This window comes from Python bivittatus, unplaced genomic scaffold (assembly GCF_059951505.1).
Source record: "Python bivittatus isolate LINGU-HERP-01145 unplaced genomic scaffold, Pbiv_v1 ctg000610_np1212, whole genome shotgun sequence".
In the NCBI taxonomy this organism is placed as follows: domain Eukaryota; kingdom Metazoa; phylum Chordata; class Lepidosauria; order Squamata; family Pythonidae; genus Python; species Python bivittatus.
The window spans coordinates 25169585-25193356 of NW_028277088.1; the positions used below are offsets into that span (position 1 = coordinate 25169585).

The 23772-nt window shown below is 36.6% G+C and overlaps 1 protein-coding gene across 9 annotated transcripts in view; it reads right to left on the reverse strand.

Moving 5' to 3' along the window:
• The window catches only part of ICA1 (islet cell autoantigen 1), a 68572-nt gene that overhangs the window by 9896 nt on the left and 34904 nt on the right, over window positions 1-23772 (reverse strand). For 7 of the 9 annotated variants that reach the window (XM_088150638.1, XM_088150636.1, XM_088150637.1 and 4 more), the window contains 6 exons: window positions 19290-19415; window positions 19003-19101; window positions 11342-11439; window positions 6647-6696; window positions 5037-5099; window positions 4855-4896 (listed from right to left, as the gene is read on the reverse strand). In XM_088150638.1, the coding sequence (XP_088006764.1) occupies window positions 4855-4896; window positions 5037-5099; window positions 6647-6696; window positions 11342-11439; window positions 19003-19101; window positions 19290-19415 (478 nt within the window). The remainder of the gene's footprint in view (window positions 1-4854; window positions 4897-5036; window positions 5100-6646; window positions 6697-11341; window positions 11440-19002; window positions 19102-19289; window positions 19416-23772) is intronic. The other 2 variants (XM_025164811.2, XM_088150642.1) reach the window with 2 other exon arrangements.

Below are 23772 nucleotides of genomic sequence, written 5' to 3' on the forward strand. Positions count from 1 at the left end.
AATTCTGCAGTGTTTCGGGCAATATTATCTGCTCACATTCAGCCAAATGCTGCAGAACTCATTGGACGGCGCTTCACAGTACAGATGGACAATGACCCAAAGCATACTGCAAAAGCAACCAAAGAGTTTTTGAAGGGACAGAAGTGGAATGTTATGCAATGGCCAAGTCAATCACCTGACCTGAATCCCATTGTGCATGCATTTCACTTGCTGAAGACAAAACTGAAGGGAAAATGCCCCAAGAACAAGCAGGAACTGAAGACAGTTGCAGTAGAGGCCTGGCAGAGCATCACCAGGGATGAAACCCAGCGTCTGGTGATGTCTATGCGTTCCAGGCTTCAGGCTGTGATTGACTGCAACGGATTTGCAACCAAGTATTAAAAAGGGAAAGTTTGATGTATGGTTATTATTCTGTCCCATTACTTTTGGTCCCTTAACAAGTGGGAGGCACATATGCAAACTCTTGTAATTCCTACACCGTTCACCTGAGTTGGATGTACATACCCTCAAATTAAAGCTGACAGTCTGCAGTTAAAGCACATTGTGTTTGTTTCATTCCAAATCCATTGTGGTGGTGTATAGAGCCAAAGATGTTAGAATTGTGTTGATGTCCCAATATTTCTGGACCTGACTGTAGAAGATAACCCCCTTGGAGGAGGCTGATTTAAAATATATTTAATTTATTTATAAGGCCACCTGACTCCAAGACGACTCTTGGACAATACAAACAATTTAAAAAGAAGCAGAAAAGAGACACAAGATATCTGAAGGAGACAACTGTCCAACTCGACGGAGAAAATCCTATGAAAAGCTTACCATCCACCATAACCAAAGGCCTAGAGGGAAAGCCAAGTTTTTACTGGGCCTGAACAAAGACACAGTAGGAGCCATATACATCTCTGGAAAAATGCTGTTCCAGATGGCAGATGCAGCAACACAGAAGACCCACTTTCTGGGTGCCATCAGATTCTATTGAACAATGGGATTTAGAGCAGGCATGCATTAAGAGAGGCAATTTGGTGTAGTGGTTAAGACATCAGACTAGAAACCAGGAGACCATGAGTTCTAGTCCTGCCTTAGGCATGAAGCCAACTGGGTGACGTTGGGCCAGTCACTCGTCCTCAGCTGTAGGAAGCAGGCAGTGGCAAACTACTTCTGAAATCCTGCCAGAAAACTGTCTGGACTTGTCCAGGCAGTTGCCAGGAGTCAACACCAATTCAAAGGCATACACCCACACACAAAAGTATTACTGCAGGTAACCTTGAAGATTTAAATAGAGGAAATAGAAGAACTATATCTGAATTGTTAAATAAATTAGAAAATGAATTAATGCCTTATGAAGTAGTAAATTATAAGGCTATACAAAATCTTTGAATCAATTTGATGAAGGTTCAAAAGAACCCTCCTTCAAAGCTGGTTTGTGAAGTAACACAATGATTTTGATGCTAAGAGTAAAGTGGAACAACCATGTTGTTTTGTTTAGCTTTGATGCAATGGCACCAAAGTGCTATGGGTGCTACAGCACAGTGCAAGTGCGGGCAAGCCGTGGCACGGTCTTGAAGATTTTTCTTTCCAGAGCACAGTAACAGATTAAAATAATTTGGGATGTGAAAAACACGATGCAACGGACAGATCTGACTTTAAAAAAGAAAGAGATACGAACACATGGGAAAATAGTCACATATACCCTATAATACAAGCATAAAAGAAAACAGAAGTATAAACTTATGAAACATGAAAACTAAAAGTCTGAATTTTTAGGATACATCTCTAGTTCTCTTTAGTTTCACACTAGTCAATAATGGTCAGCAACATTAATGAACTACACTGGCAAAACGTAGTATGAAATTCCAGCTGTATCACAATGGCAGCTGGAACTTTCATCCCATTATATTACACTTGGAATGAATTAGGTATTTTAAAAATTAAAAGCATACCTCACCTCTTTTTCAAAGGATGCATGATTTGTGGCTAGCAATTCACTATAGCCCACAATATTGCCATAATAAGTTACAGTAAAACTCACGTCTCATGTGGATGATAAAGCTTCACTTTACAATCTTCTGCTGACCTATATAAGTCATATTAAAAACAACTGTACAAGGAAACTTCTTCACTGATATAAAAGCTACAAACTCTTATGACCAATATTGTATACAGCACTGTAGTTTTTTCTGTCCTTTTATCTGTGAGACACATTTTTATTTTGACTATTCTGCCTTTATACATCACATAGTATTTTAATACACTGGGCAGGACCTATTTCAGTTCCAAGAAGTTCCAAACCAAGCTGGGGGATGATGAAGTGACAAAATACACTAAGGGCATTGTTTTAATGATAACATGTTACCATTCTTCTGCTAGACCACAAATTACATTTATTGTAATAGGGGGAAAATCTAGTAGCAATATGATTAAGAGCAATGTTTTTTGCAGTTATTGTATATTATCTCTTTTGTGCTGCATAAAACATTGATGCAATGTGTACAGACATAATAAATTTAAACTATTTTTGTATTTCTCCAAACTGCAGCTGTGTAGTAACAGCATATTTTTCCTAAAGGGAGGTCAATGTATTTTTGTCAGAACTATTTGATTTGCTGATATTCTCCTTTTTATTTTGCTCTTTTTGTTTTGAACATTCTTTTGCCATACCAGTCTTAATCCATTTACAGTCTTAATACGTTTGTTCTTCCCTTGCCATATTTAAGGGGAAAAACTTTATTTGTCCTCTTGATGCATAAATTATTCTGCAGAGCAATCCAAAAAACTTATGGAAAGGAAACTATGCATTATGATTAGAGTACCATCTTTTCTACTCGGTGAGAATACAAGGGGTAAGGAATGTTTGCTAACAAGACAATTGCCACTGCTAAAACAAACAACCTACAGCTTCAGCCTTTATGATTGTTCATGCTACTGAACTGGTAACAGCCATGGCAGTATGTTATGAGCTTCAACAGGGTAAAGTTATTTATTCAGGCTTAAAAAAAAAAAATGTAAATGTGGGCAAGTCCACAGTTACATTTTAATAAGGGCAATTTGGATTACATGATGCAAATATAATCAAGAGGTGATATAGGGGGACAGGAATGTAGAGGAACTAAGGAGAGCAAATATGAATGTTAAATATAAATATTTCATTTAAGTTGAGCTCGACCCTTAGTGATTTCATATACAGATCTGTGTAGGATTTTTTTTGGCAATAACATATAAGTCGTTTGCCACTGTCTTCTTTCTGGATTTTTAAAAATATTTCTGAATCTAAGCTAAAACTCTGGTATTGCCTGGTTGTTTCCCATCCAAATCTTAATTAGACACTTAGCTTTCCAAAATCAGTGAAGGATGATTTTGGCACCAAAAATATAGATGTCATCCCTGGCTCTGAACATTCATCAAATTAGTAAGTGTTTATTATGACTATTACACTTTTATTCTCTTATTTACCAGTGATTTATTTACTTTATTTTCTTTATATTACCTCATAAACATCCTTTGAAAACAGGACTTTTAGAAATCCATTTTGATTGATTACGTTTCTCAAGAAAGGAAACTCATCCCTTAGGTATTCACTGATATCAAATATTATTTTATGACTTGCGTTTTTATAATTTCAGTAAGCTCTCAACAGCCATGGGATTTAGCAAGGTGCATATTTCCTAAAAACATTATAAGCCGCATAAAGCTTAAAAGATATTGTAGACATCTTATTATTTTTTCACCATAGATTTCATATCACACTATTTCTTACAAATATGACCACATATGGCTCAGCTAGCATTTATTCACATAGGGAAAGCTGGAGAAGTAGTGGGTTCCTCAATATCTTAAATACTAACCATTGTCTTGTGTTTGAGTCAAGTTAAAATGAATATTCCAAAAAAGAAAAGAATGTGAATTGTGTCAAAACCAAATATTGCAGAGGTAGACAACCGTTTTTTGGATCAGGGACAAATCTGAATTTGGAGAGCATGTAGCAGGTACACTCAGAATGGGTACAATGGGAGACTTTACTCTTTACAAAATATTGTCACGGTGAGCATGAATAGTCATAGAACACCCAGTTACCAGAAAGCAAACTTACCAAGGTCCTCCTTACTCAAAGCCATCCACAGATTCCAGTGTTGTCATTAAAATGACAACAATAGTATTGTATTGTTGAGATGCAAGCACTGCCCCCTTTGTACATGGATGGGACATCATGACACACATACAAGAAGGGTAGAGCTTGCATTATGTCAGTGTGACACTACTTGCAACATTTATTCCCCTGCCATCACAGATGTCTCTGTCTCTACTTCAAGACTCTTATGAGGCCAAAAGGCATTGCTGCAAATAAATAATATACTAGAGGTTGATGTTTTACCCATACCCAGCTTTATATTTATTTTATTTAAAATAATGTTTAAAGAAAGTCAGGTGGGGCAGGGACCCTGTAGGACACCAGAACACTATCTGGGAACATAATGATGCCCAAGGAATTGAAGTTATCTATCACTGAAATGAGAAACAAGCTTTAGATGTTACTAGCCAATACTGTAGAATAATATGAAAAATCTGATCCTCTTCTCTTCTCTTGGCACACAACCCTTGCCAGGATAAGTGTGAAACAAACAAACTTTCCACAAACTGTTTAATGTAGCCCACAAAATTCATCCAGCTGAAAACCCAGTGGGAGAATATCTATAGCCCACAATGTTTGACATCAGGGCAACAACTGAATTTTTTTTTACAATCCTTAAGCATTTGAAGTGAATGATCACATTGAAAAATACCTAATATCTGTATTATTAAAATTTAATTGGTTTGGTGCCCTTTTATAAAATTTATGTAACAGATAAAATGTTTACATACCATTTTCTTCATGTTTCAACTCCAATAAGTCATTTATAATGTCTAAAAAAGAGAAAACAGGAGGAAATCACTGATTTATAGACTCTGTAAATTTCATACTTAGAATGATGGGTTCCACTGAACTCAGTGGAACTTACTTCTGAATAATCTATACAGTTGCAGTGCATTTCTAGGAAACATACCTGAATTCTCTCTGTGATTGAAGTTCTCCCCAAAAGTACTCAGCATGCTATTAGCATCTTCTGCTGTAATCAAAATATTTTCTAGGTGAAATCAAATCCAGCAAAGAAATGCACAATACTGAAGATGGCCTGTGCCTCATACATTTTTCTCTCTGATCATTTTAGTAGTGGGACTTTTCATTTAGCCTGAAACAGTCCCCCCCAAAAAATGATTACTCAGTAAAAAGGGTTTTATTAATCAGAATATATATATTGATAAGTCTAGATCAATACAAGCTATCAATGAAAATACAGTCAGCTTTAAAATGGCCAATTTATACAACTTAAAGGATTTCAAAATAATTTATTCCATTTAAAAAAATGATCCACACCACATCCAAAAACGACAATGAATCAATTCTATTTACCACATTATGTATAGTAATTTACAGATACGATAATTGATTAATAGTTCATAAACACCAACATTTAGCTGGGAGATTTGCCATCCTCCCAGCTAAACACCAATACAAGCTGCAACATTGTGCTATTATGAAAATAAGGACTAGGTTCTTTCTTTTGCTATCTATGGATAAAATCACATTTTAGTCTTAAAATCATATTTAAAGATATCAAGGTCTCTTGGCTTTTGCTCACTCTGCAGTAGATCTCTGAGAGATCTCTATTCAAATTAAGAGTAGGGTTACTACAAAATCATGTTAGGAATACTTTTTTTTAGCTGCCAGTCTGCATTGTATTCTCTGCAGGACAACTCTTGAAAAGCAACCAGAAACTTAAAACAGTATAGAATGGCACAGACCGGTACATGGAATAGGTCGATTTTGTTCCAGTGTTGAACTAGTTGCCAAATGGGGTATGGTTTTTTTGGTTAATCAATTCATTATGTTGATTTTAACACATCTTTTAAGCTAAGATTTTAAAACTGTTTTAGTGTTTTCTGTGCTGTTAATATTTTATGATGTAGTTGTTATTGAATTATATTTCTGACTACTGCATATTACTCCGGTAGTTTTTACCAAAAGACAGTACAGTATGGAAATATAATTATATAAATAAATAATTTGATTAAAATGTCCAGATTAATTTAGGTATTCTTGCTATCACACTCACCTGGAACAAATTCTCAACCAAGTCCAGGTCACAATCTACATGTGAGCATGTTTTCATTCATTGAGAAACAGCACACAAGAGAAGGAAGGGAGATGTCTGATACATTTACAAAGACACAGCAGAGCATTCTATTTGCTTTAGCAGAGACCGCCATCTCTTTTTTTCTGGACTAACAGTAGCCGTAGCACAATGCTGTGCATCTGTAGCTTGAAAAAGAGATGGTCACTTGAAGCACTAATAGCTGAAAAGCTGCAATACTTATTTTACAAGAAGACTTCATAGTTGCTTAAATAAAATCTTTAATGAATTGCAAATCTCTTCTCTTAATGGATTTCTTGTATTTTATACTTTTTTAAAGCTGGGATGAAAGATCCTGAATGACAAATGGTATTATACTCTAAACTAGCCTGTTAGAACAAAATGTTCACACAGCTACTGTTAAGACAACAGGGGAATCTGGAACATGCTTGGCATTTGAAAAGCATAATATAAAAGAATACCTGAGTTGGCCATTTCCTTGGTGTTGCTTTCATCGTCTAAAGATATTAACCTTAAATTGAAAGGGGAGAAAAGGAGCTTATTTTCTTGTATTTTTAAGAAGAATGTTAAAAAGCTACAGATTTCTTTTTTCTGACTTCAGCTTGTGAACTACGTCAAGATCCTCTGAAATGGTAGTATTCAAACTTCTTTCAACAAAACCAGAAACTCACTACATGCAAATGTGTACATTTGAGTATCTAATTATGTCAGATTTCATCATGTGTTGTAGGAGTTAAGTTTTCTTGCTCTGGCAAATTAATGTTTAGTATGATATGTTTTGGTACTTAGTGTTGCAGGGGAAGGGGTCTGATGTTTCTACCAGAAGCTGTTGTAATATTAAGGGTGTGGGCATGAAAGCTGCATCATGCCTATTAAATGGACAGCAACATCTAGTGTAGGATTGATATAATGCACTGGATACTGCTATCTATGAACAAACTACATGTCTTGACAGTGCTGAGAGTAACTACTTCCATGCTTTAATATTGCCTTTTGATGTTGCGGGACCTTCTCTCCTATCTCATTCACTGTTGCTTAAAACCAGAATCTGATATTTACCAGAGAATCACAGGATGAACCACTGTGCATCTCCTACAAAGGATATACTTGTATTCAGACAGTAGAAATGCACTGATAGGATGAATGGTCCTTGTGGATACAGAAGAGATGATTTGAGAGACCATCTTTCCCACTATGAACCTTCCAAGTTACCTAGATCAGTAGTAAAGGCACTTCTGAAGATGATCCCACAGTGAGTTTGGCTATGGTAACTATGGAATTTTGAGGAGTATTTGGTTTAACTGTTGTGCTTTACACTTCCTATTTGTTTTATTGTTGTAACCTTCTCTGAGTGCTGATATAAACAGAAAGGCAGACTATAAATTTTGTAACAAAGGGCAAAAGGATTGGGTAGTTGGCCTCTCATGGCATACCTGATTATCTCTGAAACAGGACTGTGGCAAAAAGAGTCTGGGGATTTTGTCTACATTAAAACCTTCCCATTCTACAGTCATTTTGACACTGGTGAATTACTGCAGGGTAGTTAATTTCTATGTAATTCTCAGCATTTTTAAAGGCCTTTGTCCAAATACTCTACAGATATATAAATCTTTTTTGTTTTTATGAAAAACCTAAAAGTGTGGGAAATTATTCCCTTTTCTGTTTAGATGAAAAAAGGAACTCTTCTCTGACCTTGTGTGAAGTAACTGGCACAACCACTGAGTAAGCAAATGATTGGTTACATGACAACTGATGACTTGGCAAGGATTACTACTATTAATGTGTCTGCTGTCATACTATCATCTTTTTTGGACCCATGAGCCAAACACTGAGGACAGATCTTCTTTTGGGTGCACAAGAGGAGCACAGACAGTGGGATTACAGAAGTTTTTAGGAAGAGGCTGAAAAACAAAGAACACGATTAAGAGAAGGAAGAAAATCTAAACAAGTATAGCTCCAATAATAATACTGCTTCACTAGATTGTTATATATTTGCATCAGAATGATGAAAAGGAAGAATAAGAGCTCATGTTTTGATTCATGTAATCACCAGACTGAAAAAGAAGCTGGCATCAGTCAACTAATTTATCTCTTCTTTTTTAGGGTTCTTTTTAGTTGTTAGGAATGCTTTTGCTGACTATGTTTAGGAAGAAGCTAGAGGCTTTCTTTACAGCAGCCATTCAAAATAGCTTTTATACAAAGTGGTTGTGTTTCTAGAGTATTCCTACCCTGCCTGCATCAGTGGGACACAACAGATGATGGATTCAATATGGACATGAAAATAATAGCCTAAAAGAAACTTCTTAATAATACAGTCTTTCTGAAGCTACTAAATAATATATACTTTAAGACTCCAAAATTAAAGGAAGTTTTTTTTAAATAATTCTTCCAGGAACAGAAATAATTTCATCAAGACTTCTAGAAAAAAAAGTTAATCAAATAAAATCCAACAGCCAGCTCTGATGTATTTCTCTACGTATCAAGCTTTTTCCTGATGTATTAACAATTTATTTCCATTGACCTGAAACAACAAATGGCAGTGAGATTTCAGCAATGCCTATACTCTTATCACTGTGTCTGAATGTTTCCACAAAAGATTGATAATATCTCTTTTTGATTTTTGTCCTCATGTCTACATCAGCTAAACCAATAAGGATTAAGATACAGCCATGTATTACTGAAACATGGATGAACAAGGCAAGAGGATGCTCTAACTTTACAAAATACATCCACCCAGGTTTCAGGTGTTGCATCAGCCTGGGCCCCAAAGGGAGGTAGAAGAGTAGTGCTTGTCTGTCAGGAGACCCTGATGGTAACTAGGAGCTCTACTCTACAGAAGGCTGAATGCGAAGCCATCTTTGAGCATTTGGGCCAGTGGTACGAACTTGAGGTCTTTCTCTTGTACTGTCCTCTCAGATGCAGGTGCTGAGGCTGCTTGACTTTACCATGGGGCTGGTGGTTTGTATGTCTAGGCTGTTGATACTGGGTTGATACTACAGACCTACACTGTGGTCGTAAGAGTGATGAAGCAAAATTACTTCTCTGCCCTTACTGAATCTGCAAAATGCCATCCGGCAGCACTTTTTAAAGTGTCCTAGACCATTCTAGGGAAAGGCAAACTAAAAACTACTAACAGGCTGCTGTGTAATGTTGTGGATAAAATTACTTGCATTCTTTTGGAGTTGCAAGCTGGCTGCATAGAGTCTGAAGAGATGCCAAAAATGACCTCTTGCAAAGTTACCTGGAAAGAGTTTGAACTGTTGATCCTGAGGAAGTGGGCAGACTGCTTTGTGAGATGAGCTGTGCTACCTGTAGGTTACCCTCCTGCCCCTCCAGGCTTGTACATGCAAACCTGGGAGCGGAAGCAGTCAGGGTCTGGGCCTTTGTGAATGCTACACTATGGGAAAGGCTGGTATCTTTGAAAAAGGTGCTGGCATGCCCCTCCCTTAAGAGGTTGTCTTACAACTAGCTTTTTTAGATAACTATTTAGCAGTCTCCAACCATATCTTTTTAGAGAAGGTTGCTGAGAATGTGGAGCAGCAGCTACAGGACTCTGGAGGAGACAGATTAACTAGACCCTTTTCAGTCAAGGTTCAGGCCCAGGCATGGGGCAAAAACTGCACTGATTACTCTCATTTATAGTGGGGCATAAGTGGTGGTGGGGGCATGATCCTACTAGTCTTCCTGGACCTATCAGCACTTTTTAATACCATACACCATAGTATCTTTTCAGATTATCTGCAAGGGCTGTGAGTTGGGGTGCCATTTTACAGTGGTTCCATTCCTTTCTGAGTATATTGTTCCAACTGGAGTATGCTTGGAATAGGAGAGATAGAGCCCTAGGGCATTCCAATATGGGGTGCCATAGGAGTGGACCATTTTCCCCAATTTATTTAACATATAGCTACTGAGATAGGTAATTCAACAGTTTCTGACATGATATCATCAGTATGTTGTTTATACCCAGCTTTAAATCCCTATTCCAGATCAACTGGGAGACATGGTAGAAGTTTCTGGAGACTGAAACAGTCTGGATGGGGAGAAACAGGTTGACACTTGACCCTAGCAAGTTGGAGTGGCTACTGGTTCAGAAGCTGACTGGAATTGGAATCAAGATATCAACTTTAACTCTTTATGGGGATAAACTTAGAAATAGCTGATAGGCAATCTGAAGGTTCTCCTAGATTCTCAGTTCTTAGTGGAACACTGGTAGAAGGTATGACCAGGAGAGGTTTTGCCCAGGTTTGACTAGTGGCTATTCTTGGAACACAAAACACAGCAGTCACTCATATTTTCATCACCTCATATTTAGCCTACAATAATGTTCTCTGCATGGGACTGTCGTTAAAGATTGACTGGAAACTTATATAGAGATGAGATAGAGATATATTGTGGAAAGTAAAGGCCAAAGTGGTCCCAGTGGTGGTAGGAGCACTCAGGGCTGTGACTTCTAAGCTGGGAGAGTGGCTCCATCAGATTCCAGGAACAACATCAGAGCTCTCTGTCCAGAAAAGTGCAGTGCTAGAAACAGTTAAGATACTGCATAGAACCCACAAACTCCCAGGCCTCTGGTAGAGGACCCGAGACTGAGGAAGACACATACCACCCATAGGGGTGAGAGGGGATTTTTTAAAATATGTATATATCGTCAAAGTTATTGCTGTATATATGCATCTAGATAGTGCTGTATATTTATATCAATCTATATAAAAGTCTTAAAAGCATTCAAATGCTTTTTGAATTTTTAAAAATGAGGATGTACTGGTGATAACACTGACTTTCATCAAGTTCATATTAATTCAGCTACATTTTAGAAGAAAATCAGAAAAAGAGTCCTTGCTCATGCAAGATACACAGAAATTAAACTCAGAAAAGCATCTACCTATTCAATAGACTGTCACTTTTGTCTGGAATTCAGGATCATGGCCTCACCGACATAATAATAGGGCTTTGGCCACAGGCTTCCTTGGTAGCTCTTCATGTGGGTAAAACAATTGTTTAGAGAAAGAATAGCAGGTCATGTGAACAAAGATTACGGGTACTGAGTGCCTTTATAATTAGAAATGTAAATTGTTCTCATCTGCAGTGTTGAATTAGAAAGACCTGGTAAGATAACAGATTATATTGCTTCAATTGATGAATACTGTAAGACTTACTGACTCTGTTGATCATCCTCTGATTTGGTATTCTCCAGGTGCAGTTCCTCCTCCTTTTCTTCACTTTCCATTAATTTATTTACAGGTTCTTGTAAGTTCTAAGCCAGCCATTAATACATACACAAAAGAATATACAAAGTCAAGAATATGGAATGCTGATTTTTTAAAAAGTTTAGAGTAATCAAACTGCATAAAACAGAAATATAGTAACTACTTTGATCTAAACGGGAAAAAGAAAATTAAACTTAAGAGATCAGCAGATAAAACTTATTATAAGCATTATAGCAAAAAGAAACAAAATGAAAACAGTTTTAGCTGGCACAAGTAGTACAACAATTTGGCAAAACAAAAACTAAATGTGCAAGCTGATGAAAGAGGAAAGACATTTTATTTTGTATCATGAGTTTTAAAAAATATTTTTATAACTACGCCAGAAATTCACAGGACAGAACTGATGTTCATTGCTTAATTGTTAGAACCTAATAAATGAGTTGTGAGGTGTCTCATAAGAGTCACAACAAGACTTCTCAATACTTCTTTCATGTGTGATCATATCACACTAATGATTACACTGGCTACCATTATATGGAATTGATATGTGGGTCCAATTCAAAGTCCTGATTTTAACTACTGTATTAAGATTAAAATGCTTTAAATGACTTGAAAGTAGTATGCCAGAAAAATGGCCTTTTCACATATCATACATTATCTAAAACTACCAATTCTTTATAGAGGCTAGCCCTGATCTGATGCAATGAAATAATGGCTACTGAGAAAAAACCACTCTGTTTTGGCTCCCTGGTTATGAAAGGTGAGCTCTAGACAATCTTATTCACCATCATTCTGGCAACAGATGATTTGTTATTCTTCCAGTTTTAGTATTTTAAGTCCCTGTATGATATTATATTTTAGTAGATTCTAAATGCTCCAATGCTATTTTAATGATGCTATGTTTTGCTTTTAAATTATATTTTATGCACCAAACATAACAGAAATTACATAATAAAATACAATAAAATGTGAAATACAGCTGTATCTCTGATGTAGGATCATCAATGACTCTCAGAATGTAAATATTCTTAACCCTCTATTAATTGTGCTGGTGAACACTTCATGTATTTGAACAGTGGGCTATAGTTCATTAAATCAATGCCATAATTTATTAGATTATACAGGGTCACAGAACTCTAAAGCAGTCTTTGAAAAAATGTATCCTTTGAACCCTTTTGCAATATAAAACCAGCTAGTGACTGCTACTCTAAGGACCAAACTGTTAGCATTATTATGGATATATCATTTACTCATTCTTGGAAGATTTATTTATTTTTAATATAGATTTCTACAGCTATTCAAATAATTCCTGACTCTGATGTAATCATGCTGCCAAAAAACACACATTGCATTTTCAATTTACACAAATTAGTGTTTCATTTTAACCCCACTTTTTTTTCTTTTCAATTCTTATAAAAACAGTTTACTCATTTAGTTATTCCTAGTTTGCATTCTCTGATTAAGGAAACAAGTCTGATTCGTGTAGGGGTGCAAAAAGTACAGTTCATAGATAGCATTTCTCCCCCCAGTATTTAGTCAGGTCCAGAAATATTGGGACATCGACACAATTCTAACATCTTTGACTCTATACACCACCACAATGGATTTGGAATGAAACAAACACAATGTGCATTAACTGCAGACTGTCAGCTTTAATTTGAGGGTATGTACATCCAACTCAGGTGAACGGTGTAGGAATTACAACAGTTTGCATATGTGCCTCCCACTTGGTAAGGGACCAAAAGTAATGGGACAGAATAATAACCATACATCAAACTTTCCCTTTTTAATACTTGGTTGCAAATCCGTTGCAGTCAATCACAGCCTGAAGTCTGGAACACATAGACATCACCAGACACTGGGTTTCATCCCTGGTGATGCTCTGCCAGGCCTCTACTGCAACTGTCTTCAGTTCCTGCTTGTTCTTGGGGCATTTTCCCTTCAGTTTTGTCTTCAGCAAGTGAAATGCATGCACAATGGGATTCAGGTCAGGTGATTGACTTGGCCATTGCATAACATTCCACTTCTGTCCCTTCAAAAACTCTTTGGTTGCTTTTGCAGTATGCTTTGGGTCATTGTCCATCTGTACTGTGAAGCGCCGTCCAATGAGTTCTGCAGCATTTGGCTGAATGTGAGCAGATAATATTGCCCGAAACACTGCAGAATTCATCCTGCTGCTTTTGTCAGCAGTCACATCATCAATAAATACAAGAGAACCAGTTCCATTGGCAGCCATACATGCCCACGCCATGACACTACCACCACCATGCTTCACTGATGAGGTGGTATGCTTAGGATCATGAGCAGTTCCTTTCCTTCTCCATACTCTTCTCTTCCCATCACTCTGGTACAAGTTGATCTTGGTCTCATCTGTCCATAGGATGTTGTTCCAGAACTGTGAAGGCTTTTTTAGATGTCGTTTGGCAAACTCTAATCTGGCCTTCCTGTTTTTGAGGCTCACCAATGGTTTACATCTTGTGGTGAACCCTCTGTATTCACTCTGGTGACGTCTTCTTTTGATTGTTGACTGACACACATACACCTACCTCCTGGAGAGTGTTCTTGATCTGGCCAACTGTTGTGAAGGGTGTTTTCTTCACCAGGGAACGAATTCTTCGGTCATTCACCACAGTTGTTTTCCGTTGTCTCCCGGGTCTTTTGGTGTTGCTGAGCTCACCGGTGCGTTCCTTCTTTTTGAGAATGTTCCAAACAGTTGTTTTGGCCACGCCTAATGTTCTTGCTATCTCTCTGATGGGTTTGTTTTGTTTCTTCAGCCTAATGATGGCTTGCTTCACTGATAGTGACAGCTCTTTGGATCTCATCTTGAGAGTTCCACATGCAAATAGCACACTTGAAATGAACTCTGGTCCTTTTATCTGCACATTGTAATTGGGGTACTGAGGGGATATCACACACCTGGCCATGGAACAGCTGAGAAGCCAATTGTCCCATTACTTTTGGTCCTTTACCAAGTGGGAGGCACATATGCAAACTGTTGTAATTCCTACACCGTTCACCTGAGTTGGATGTACATACCCTCAAATTAAAGCTGGCAGTCTGCAGTTAACGCACATTGTGTTTGTTTCATTCCAAATCCATTGTGGTGGTGTATAGAGCCAAAGATGTTAGAATTGTGTTGATGTCCCAATATTTCTGGACCTGACTGTATTTGCATCACCCAAAGCAACATACAAGAGAGGGCAGGGCTAAAATATTTCCCTTTTTTTTCCTTTGGAAAAACATGTACCCCCTAAAGTTTGTGGAAATGTATGGCTCTATTTCACCCCTGAAGAACGCAGAGGAAAAAGACCTCAAAACTAGGATCCTAGCTTTGCCCACAGAACCTGGCATGCCACACAAAGCCTGGTATGTTCTCAAGCTGATGGATGTTGTACAACCATTCTTTACTGTTATGTTTCTGATAAAAATACCTTTAAAAGTACTTCTTTTACATTATGATATGTAAGAATTTATTTTTATTTTTGCAAAGTCAAAATACAGTATACAATTATTTTTCTTTTTAAACACTCTTATCAAGCTCATGGAATACTATGGTACACAATAAGCAAAGTAACAGGCAATCAAATTTTATTTCACACATTCTAGCCCTACCACAGGGCTTTTCCTTTGGGGCAGTGTGCCAAATTAAAAACATCTCCTTTTATATATCTTAGTTCCTGTGTTCCTATATAGTTTAGTGGACCAATTCACTAGTGGAGATACTGCAAAGTCCCGCCAATGTAATTTTGTTCTTTGTTTAGCTGAACAGCGTTTCTCAATTCTGTCAACTTTAAGATGTGTGGACTTCAACTCCCAGAATTTCCCCAGGCAGCCTTTCAGTCTACACATCTTAAAGTTGACAAGGTTGAGAAACACTGCTCTTGAAGCTCAAGACAACTTATAAAAGGTCTTTCCTCATTTAAACCCACAAATCATTTGGATTTTTACAGCTCAATTATAGTAACGCTAGCTCTGTGTACTCCATCTCTGGCATATGGTTCATGATACTAAAGTTTATGCTGCTTAAATATTAGAATTATTTAGGAAAATTGCTCTGTTAATTGCCCTAGCTTCCTTGCTGCATCTGAAGAAGCTGGTTGTAACCTGCAAGGTTGATGCTAAATTAAAATAAAAAATTAGTCTAAAAAAGAATTACTGAATTTATTCTTTAAAGCAATACATTTCTAAGCATATAAAGAAAAGAATGCCCTGAAATATCTCAGAAAGCAACAAGGCCACAATGATATTCATTACTCTCTAACCACAGCAGATGAGCTAAGCCTAAAATTAAATGGAATTTATTCCAAGTAGAACAAAAAGGCATTGTAATGACCATGCCAACAGCATTATAATAGAAAGATGTACAATGTATTTCTTCATTTCCACTACTTAAAAGAAGAATTAGCTGCTCATAAATAAGGTTTATTATAAATTAAACATATATGAATAGCAAAGAGATAACCTAAGGTGTCACAAAATAAAAAATCCATGGAAATAGTTTTTAAAAAAATCAGACAGGCGTTATGATTTAAAAAGCAGTTGTAAAGACACACATTTCTCTCATAGTCTTTGTAGTTGATACTATGTCTAATCCCACTCTGTTAAAGTCATTAATATATCTCTATCCCTTTTTTGCAAGGTACATAGCAACCATATCATGCAATTTCCAAGGTAACAATTGTCAAACACAATTCCTCCAACCCTTTTTCCTTTTTAATAAGAAATGGTGAGGCCTGCAGTAATCATGACTACCAGACTTCAGGATTTGTTCGAAAGTTTCAGAACGTTAACATTCTCGATAAATCACCTATGGAAAATAATTAAAAATATCCAGCAAGGGATATTAGCAAGGAATCTAGCCATTTTCTTATATGTCCATCTTTAGCTTTCTTCTACAGAATGTATTCAGAAAATCCTGGAATTCTTATTTTGTATGTTCTGATCCAGTAAGCTCTGCCCCCTGCCTTTGTGGGGACAACTGGGCAGTCCTCTTCACTCAGCATGTTACCAATACATCAGAAACTCTCCTCCTAGGCAGCTGTGTTGGAATGGGAGGTGTCAAAAAAGTCAAGATGGCAGCCACAACCACATGCGATTGAGGGGGACTTTTTTGACTCTCCTCTCCCCCCTCCCCCCCAGATGGCCCTGCTTCCAGATTCTATTCTCTGACTTTCAGGAGACTTGCTACACCACTGCTGGTCTCCTCCTATCAGTACCTGAAATATTCAACCTTATTTCTATATTTTTCTAATATCCCCTTACTATTTGACTGCTCTTTATTAGATGGATAGAGGTAAAGATTTCAGAATTTTAGGAAGGACAGATGTGGGAAGGCACAAAGATCACTAACAAAAGAAAGGCCTACTGAGAAATCTGTTCACTATTTCCACTCTGATTTATTTCTCAGTCATATTTTCCTTCCCTGCTGCTCATTTAATTTTACAACATTAGTAGCAAATTAATTTTTCTACTGGATACATTTCAAGTCATTCTTTCTCGTTTTAAAGAAGGTAAAAGATTAACATTCTCAAGCACTGGATACCCCTAAGCAAATAATCTCTTTCTCAACAGGATTCCTTGACTTGTTAATGCATTCAAAATATTCTTTCGAACACAAACCTGTCTATCAGGAAAAACAACTACAATTATATTACTTCCATAACATACCCTGAAGTAAAGAAAACAATATTTTATCAGATTGTTCATTACAGAGTTTAGCAAAACGAAGATAATCCTTTAAAACAATCTTTTACTTCCAGAAAATCCTTAATGCAGGAATCTTTATGGATCTGGAGGTAATGTTTTCCAGTGAATAAATCACCAGTTCTTAAAAAGGTTTTTTAAAATATTGACTAAAATAGAACACTGACAATAAACTTGTATCTCATAAAAGGCTACTTGATCGATTTAGATAGTTACAGCACAGCATACTAAGCTTGTCTTAAAGAATGGGGGAAAGGAGGAATATACTGTACAACAAAATGTAGGTCTTATATAAACTGTTATCAAAATTCAATATTTACCTTTTCAAAAAAGGAACAAACTTTATAAGGCTAGCATGGCATAGGATATATACTAGAGATGAGGCAACATGGAGCACTCCAGAGGTCCTTGCATTGCAACCCATCATCCCTCACTCCTGGTCATGTTTTGCTTATCCCTGAGCTGTAATATCAGACTTAATGATGTTCTAAATTCAAAGATATGCTCAGCAATGAGGCTCTAGGCTAAACTAGATCGTTTATGCTGCTTTTCCTTAAACTGCTTCTTCAAAGAATGGCGTTTAAGAAATAAGTTCTATTACTAATTCACAAGCTTGCTGCAGCTGTATTGGGCTTCTGTCCTTGCTACTAGATATTTAAATACTTAATCTTTCCACTAGAGAAAAAATATCTCAGGATACAATTCCAAGTGAGAAAATGATAGAAAACCTAAGCAGCTTCTCTTTCTCCTATTTTCCTGTTTGAATTTGCAACGTGTAAAGAGTATTTTTCATTAAAAAAATTACTGATATATGTAATTTATCAAGGGTATATGATAGCTGCACTCCCCTGCTAGAACCTCCAAACAAGCTTAAGATATATGAATGATATATGTAACATATGCCTGAATTGGACAATTTTCTGCTCGCTTCATATACTGTAACTTCAAAGGCAGAAAAGTATGCTATATACAAGCGTTCCTCCCTTATCCTTCCTCTCATATGCCAGCTTTCAGTATTTCATTCCTACTTTATATAAAGCCAGAATTTCCTGTTATGTCTGAATTGGGAATTACAGCTTAATTGTCACTGCGATCACTGCTTAAAAAGAAAAGTTTAACCTACTCTCTCTGCATACTATGGCCCTAATGAAAATTCTTACCAGCCACATCTCTCCTTAGTTTGTTGTTGTTGTTTTGTTCTTTCTTCTTTTTACTAATGAATTTAGGTTGACCTTCAGACTGAATACAGTAATTTAACCAGCAGCATCTAATGTTTTTGTGAATAGGTAGAATAAATGATCAACTTGCTATATTCCAGAAGACCAATTTAGAATGAGACTTCATACTCCATAGCAAAGAATGAGAAGCAATTTAGTTTTGTGAATCTTAATAGATAGATTAGTAACTAAGTTCTATTGAAAATAATTAAAGAAAATGTGACAAAAATGGTTTATCTTCTTCAACTTTCCCAATCAGGATAGAACTATCAGGGGTGGGGAGAGGGAGAGATAAGAAAGCTTAGAGCCCAATCATGTGTTTGTTTTCTGATGCAGTGCCAATGTGAAGTTATTCCCCATGATTGATGCTTATCTATACTGGTAATGTAATGATTGTCATATGTAATAGCCAATATTTCTAATATTCTACTATAAAAATCAGTGTATGTTAGAAAATTATAGTACATATTTTTACAGAAAAGAGGGAACAGAATAATTAGTACCACCTCCTTAAAGCACCTTAGCTTTGCTGCAAACCAAATGCTTGATGGCAGAATTATAAAAACAAGTATTAGCATAATTTATAATACATAGATAGTGACCACAATACCAACTGTATGTTTTGCAATAGATTTCATTTGTTTAGATCATACTAATAAAATAGTGTATGTTTAGGCAACTTTTATTTACCTTCAACATAGTGAATTCATATGGCTGATAACCTTTGAAACTTTCATGGATAGCCGCCATGGTATGAGAAGTTTTTTCCCAAAAATGAAGAAGAGTTGTCTGTAATGGAAAGAAACATGATTCTTTATATGATATCCAACAGTTAAAATTTCCTGTGGCATCCAACAAAATTTATCCAGCTGCAGATATTTTACTAGATAAAAGTTACTGCACTGCCACATAAAAAACTACATGATTATCATTCCTAAAAACAAATCCTGTTTTATAGATTCTTTCCTTATGGATACCTGGTATGTTGTAAGGACGTGAGAGAGAAGATTACATCTACTTGCTCCAAGAAGATCCACTTTCTGACAGACATCAGTTTTCAATTTGTCAAAATTCAATTTCGTATGGCGGACTTGTGCTTGGACCTATCAATATAAAGATTACTTGAAAGAAGTTCTTAAATACCAGATCACCAAAAGTACTTCCCTTGGTTCCAAAATAATATTTAATTATAATTTGTATCTTTATTATTTTGTATAATTCACCTATTTTATTTATTATATATTTATGATATCCTTCAGTAAGAAGTTTTCACAGATGCTTCCTGGAGGTATTAGAAAATAAATATAATTTGTTGGGGAACAATGTACAACTTGTTTAGTTCATGACCTCCTTATTCTTGGCAAAAAGAGAAAATCAGAACGTTCAAGAATCTAGTGACTCTCATGGGAGTGGCCTGCTGACTAGCTGAGGACTCTTTCTATAAACATTGCCGCTATATTGTTCCAGTGAAAAGCAAGGAGTAGAACTCAGAGGGGAGGGAAGCGAGAATTCAGACTAAAGACCTCAAAAGTGCTGGGAGAACAATTACCAAGATAAATTTGGCAAGCAATTTGGCAAGAACCCATGGTTACACTTATGAGGGACCCTTTATTTCTTTTCAATGATACCTTGTTCAGTTTGGGGTACTTTTTTATATATGTTACCAATCTTTATCTCTTCTTTATGATTGCTTCCACTGACATGCAGATTTCAGCCTATTAACTTAAGGCAGCTAGTACAGGTTTTTCCTTTTATATCTTTCTGAGTGTTTGGAAGGATCTGGCAGGCTAGAGTTGATGTTTGTGTGACACAGACACACTCATTTCCTCCCTGCTACAGATGCATTATTGCAATATCAGTAGAGCCACTGATTAGGTCTATGCTGCTTGGGCAGGAATGAACTGGAAAAAAAACATAAGAGGCAGGGCATCTAAGTCGTTCCTTCCCAAGCTTATCATTTCTGAAGCTAAACAGGAAAGAGGCATGAAACCTGTCTGAAATATGTTTATTTTTCCATTGAGCTGTTAGGAGCATATTTCAAGTGATACACATTCACACCAGCCACATTCCACTAAATGGAATTATTTTGAAACACTTTCCATTTAGACACGCCTGATTCTTTGGTGATCCTGATAATGTCAATCAGAGATCAAGCATCTACAGCAGTTGCAAATTAATATGGAACATGATAATTTGGGAAATGCTTCTACTCAGATTGTGTAAAGTATCCAGAATGTAAATACTTAGTGGGTCAGCAAAAGAATTATGTGATAAAATGAATGATAGATGAGCTGGACTGGGAAAAAAGGAGAACATAAAAAGAGATGAATGGAAGAGTAAAAAGAAAAACAGTTGTTGGATGTATGTTATTTTCTTCTAAACAGGGATGATGTTAAGATTGTCAGTGTCACATTGTCATATTCAGACCATAACTCCCCTTCTTTAAACAGAGCTTACTTTCAAGAAGTTGAATTTGGCCCTGCAACTTTAAAAACACATTTAAGTTTTATAGACTTAAAGTGCAATCCAAAGATTATCACTATAAGGAGAGATCTTACAATGGTTCACCCTTCTGTTTCCCACAGCTTCTATCTCGGCTGTATCTTAATTTCAGAAAGCTCCAAGAGAATTCATAGTAAAGGACAAATATAGACAGTGTGGGTAGCATTTTGGATACAAAAGATCTAATAACTTCCCAAGCCATTCAAATGTTCCAGACCCATGAGGAAATTTAGAATAATTACTTGACAGTTCTAAATGAATCCTTTTTTTTTTTTGCTTGCAATGGAAAAACAATAGTAAAACAAAACAAAACAAAACAGGAAGAGAATGCAAGATATGGCAGGAACTTGGAAAAAGCACAGCATTCCAATATTAGAGTGCTCTGACTTTAAAATAGGATTGTTCTCTACTCTTAAAACCAAACTCTGAGCAGTTCACAATCCAAGAATAAATTAATATATACAAACAAACAATATATGAACCATATGCCTGGGGGAACTCCACCACCAAACCAGACACAGAGTCCAGGAGCAAGGCAGGGATGCTGCTACACTGCAGGGAGGAAGGTAAATGAACAGCACTCCCCACTGATTCCTATGGCCCAGCCTCACAAAGAGGGTTTCATACTTGGTGATCTCTGGGGCAGGGACCCTAGAGGCCACCAGAAACTCACAAATAACAACAGCCACTCCCCCACCCTGTCCAGAAGTTGAAGCTAGCACTACATACAAAACTTGGGAGGGCATATGTCAAAGAGGGCAAACACATCCCTCCCCCTGTGTCCAACCAGGTTTCAGTGATGCAGGCTGGGCAGCCCTCTCATCCATGATCAACTCATGGATGAGGGGGGCTTTATTACAGGCTGAACTGATATTAAATAGCAGTAGCTGGAGTCCAGAGCTGCTGAAGCTCTGGAAATCAGGTCCTGGGACTGAGCACAGGGGGCCAGAATTTGCTATGAGTAAAGAAGCAATGGGCTCTTAAATAAAAATACAGGAAAGGGACTGATTACAGTGAAATAGCATTAATAGTTTGGTTTATGTCATAACCAAATTAGATCTCTGAATGTGACAGAATGCAAAATAATTCAGACCAATTCAAGTTCAACTTTTTTTTTTTAATTATCTTAAAAAGCTACTGTTTATTGATACAAGAACAAAAATCATGCACTGGCCTTCTTCCTCCCTTTTACCCTTTGTATGTGACTTTCAATATTAATATTGTGGTTTATTTAAACCATAAGTTTCTATTACATCTTAAACTTTGTTCCAACCTATCTTCTGAACCAGGATTCACATCTGAGATTAATCTACAATCTTCCAATCTGGATTTAGTAAGTGTTTAAATAAACCACGTTGTAATATCAAAGCCAGCAGGTGAGGAAAACAGGGGTGAAGGAAAGTACAATTTGTAATTCTCAGCTAAATTAACAATATGCCATATGTATTGACCTAAAAACTCTGTTTATGTAACCCTCACCAAAGCTTATGGATGAACATTCCAGCTGACTCTTAATTGTTCCTGGAAGAACGAGGCTGCATGACACATAAAACAGGGAAATTATTGTTTATAATCAATACAGGATTCAGAGAAAGAACTCATACTGAGATTTCTCTGAGAGTTTGCAGACTGAAGCTTTGTGAGCACATGCTTAAGTCCCTAAGTGAGTGAAAATTGCAACAGAATTTCAGTTCTTCAGTTGCAGGAAAATTGCAACAGAATTGTGGAAATAAAACCACTTATGTCTTTTACCTGGGTGTTTTAAATGTTCTTTAGGTATTGTCTAATGTTTATTTGAAATAGTATAATAAACTGAATGCTCCTGTACAACTATTTTATAATAAATATCTGTTTATCTGAACATTATGTGCTATTGATTTACTTTACTCAAATAAATAAGGATTTGCAACTTAATCAAATTAAACTCTAAACAGTTTTTCCTGCTGGGATAGCACTATGTTCCATTAGCTCAGACAATTTAGAAATTAGCTTGTCCAAAGGAATGGACATAAATCTAGGACAGTATCCTTCTAGTAATTGCTTTTCTGCTTTCTAAGATGTGACAATTCTGGAAGTTTCTGTTTCTAAACTTGAGATCTAAACAGATAATTTCCTGACTTTTTAAGAAAATTCTGGACATGGTTATATTCAATAGACACTATGCAACTAGAATACTTCACCATGTAACAGCTCTTACAGTATATTAATTTCTAATTATTATTTTTTTTAGATTTTTTATCCCGCCTTTATTATTTTTATAAATAACTCAAGGCAACAAACATACCTAGTATTTCTTCCTCCTCCTATTTTCCCCACACCAACTCTGTGAGTTGAGTTGGGTTTAGAAAGAGTGACTGGCCCAAAGTCACCCTGCTGGCTTTCATGCCAAAAGCATGAAATATTTCTGTTTGTAAAGGAAAAACAGCAGCCAAACTAGGTGTTAAATTAACATACTTCAGTAAATTAACTACCCAAATTATTCAAAGTCCAGTAAAGTTCAGTAAATTAACTACCCAAATTATTCAAATTAATAAGATTTTGAATATGTATTGTCGAAGGCTTTCACGGCTGGCATAGGATGGCTGGTGTGGGTCTTCCAAAAGACAAAAGGGATCCCCTCACTGCCGCAGGAGTATACCGCATACCATGCAGTTGCGGGCAAGTATACATTGGGACCACAAAACGCAGCATCCATACCAGGATAAAAGAACATGAAAGACACTGCAGACTACAGCAACCAGAAAAATCTGCAGTAGCTGAACATGCTCTCAAGCACACTGGACACAAAATCCTATTTGAAAACACAGAGATACTGGACAACACCAACAACCACTATACCAGGCTATACCGGGAAGCCACTGAGATTCACAAACACCAGCACAGTTTCAATAAAAAAGAGGAGAGTCTAAAAATCAACAAAACCTGGCTACCAATCCTGAAAAATACAGCCTGCAAAAG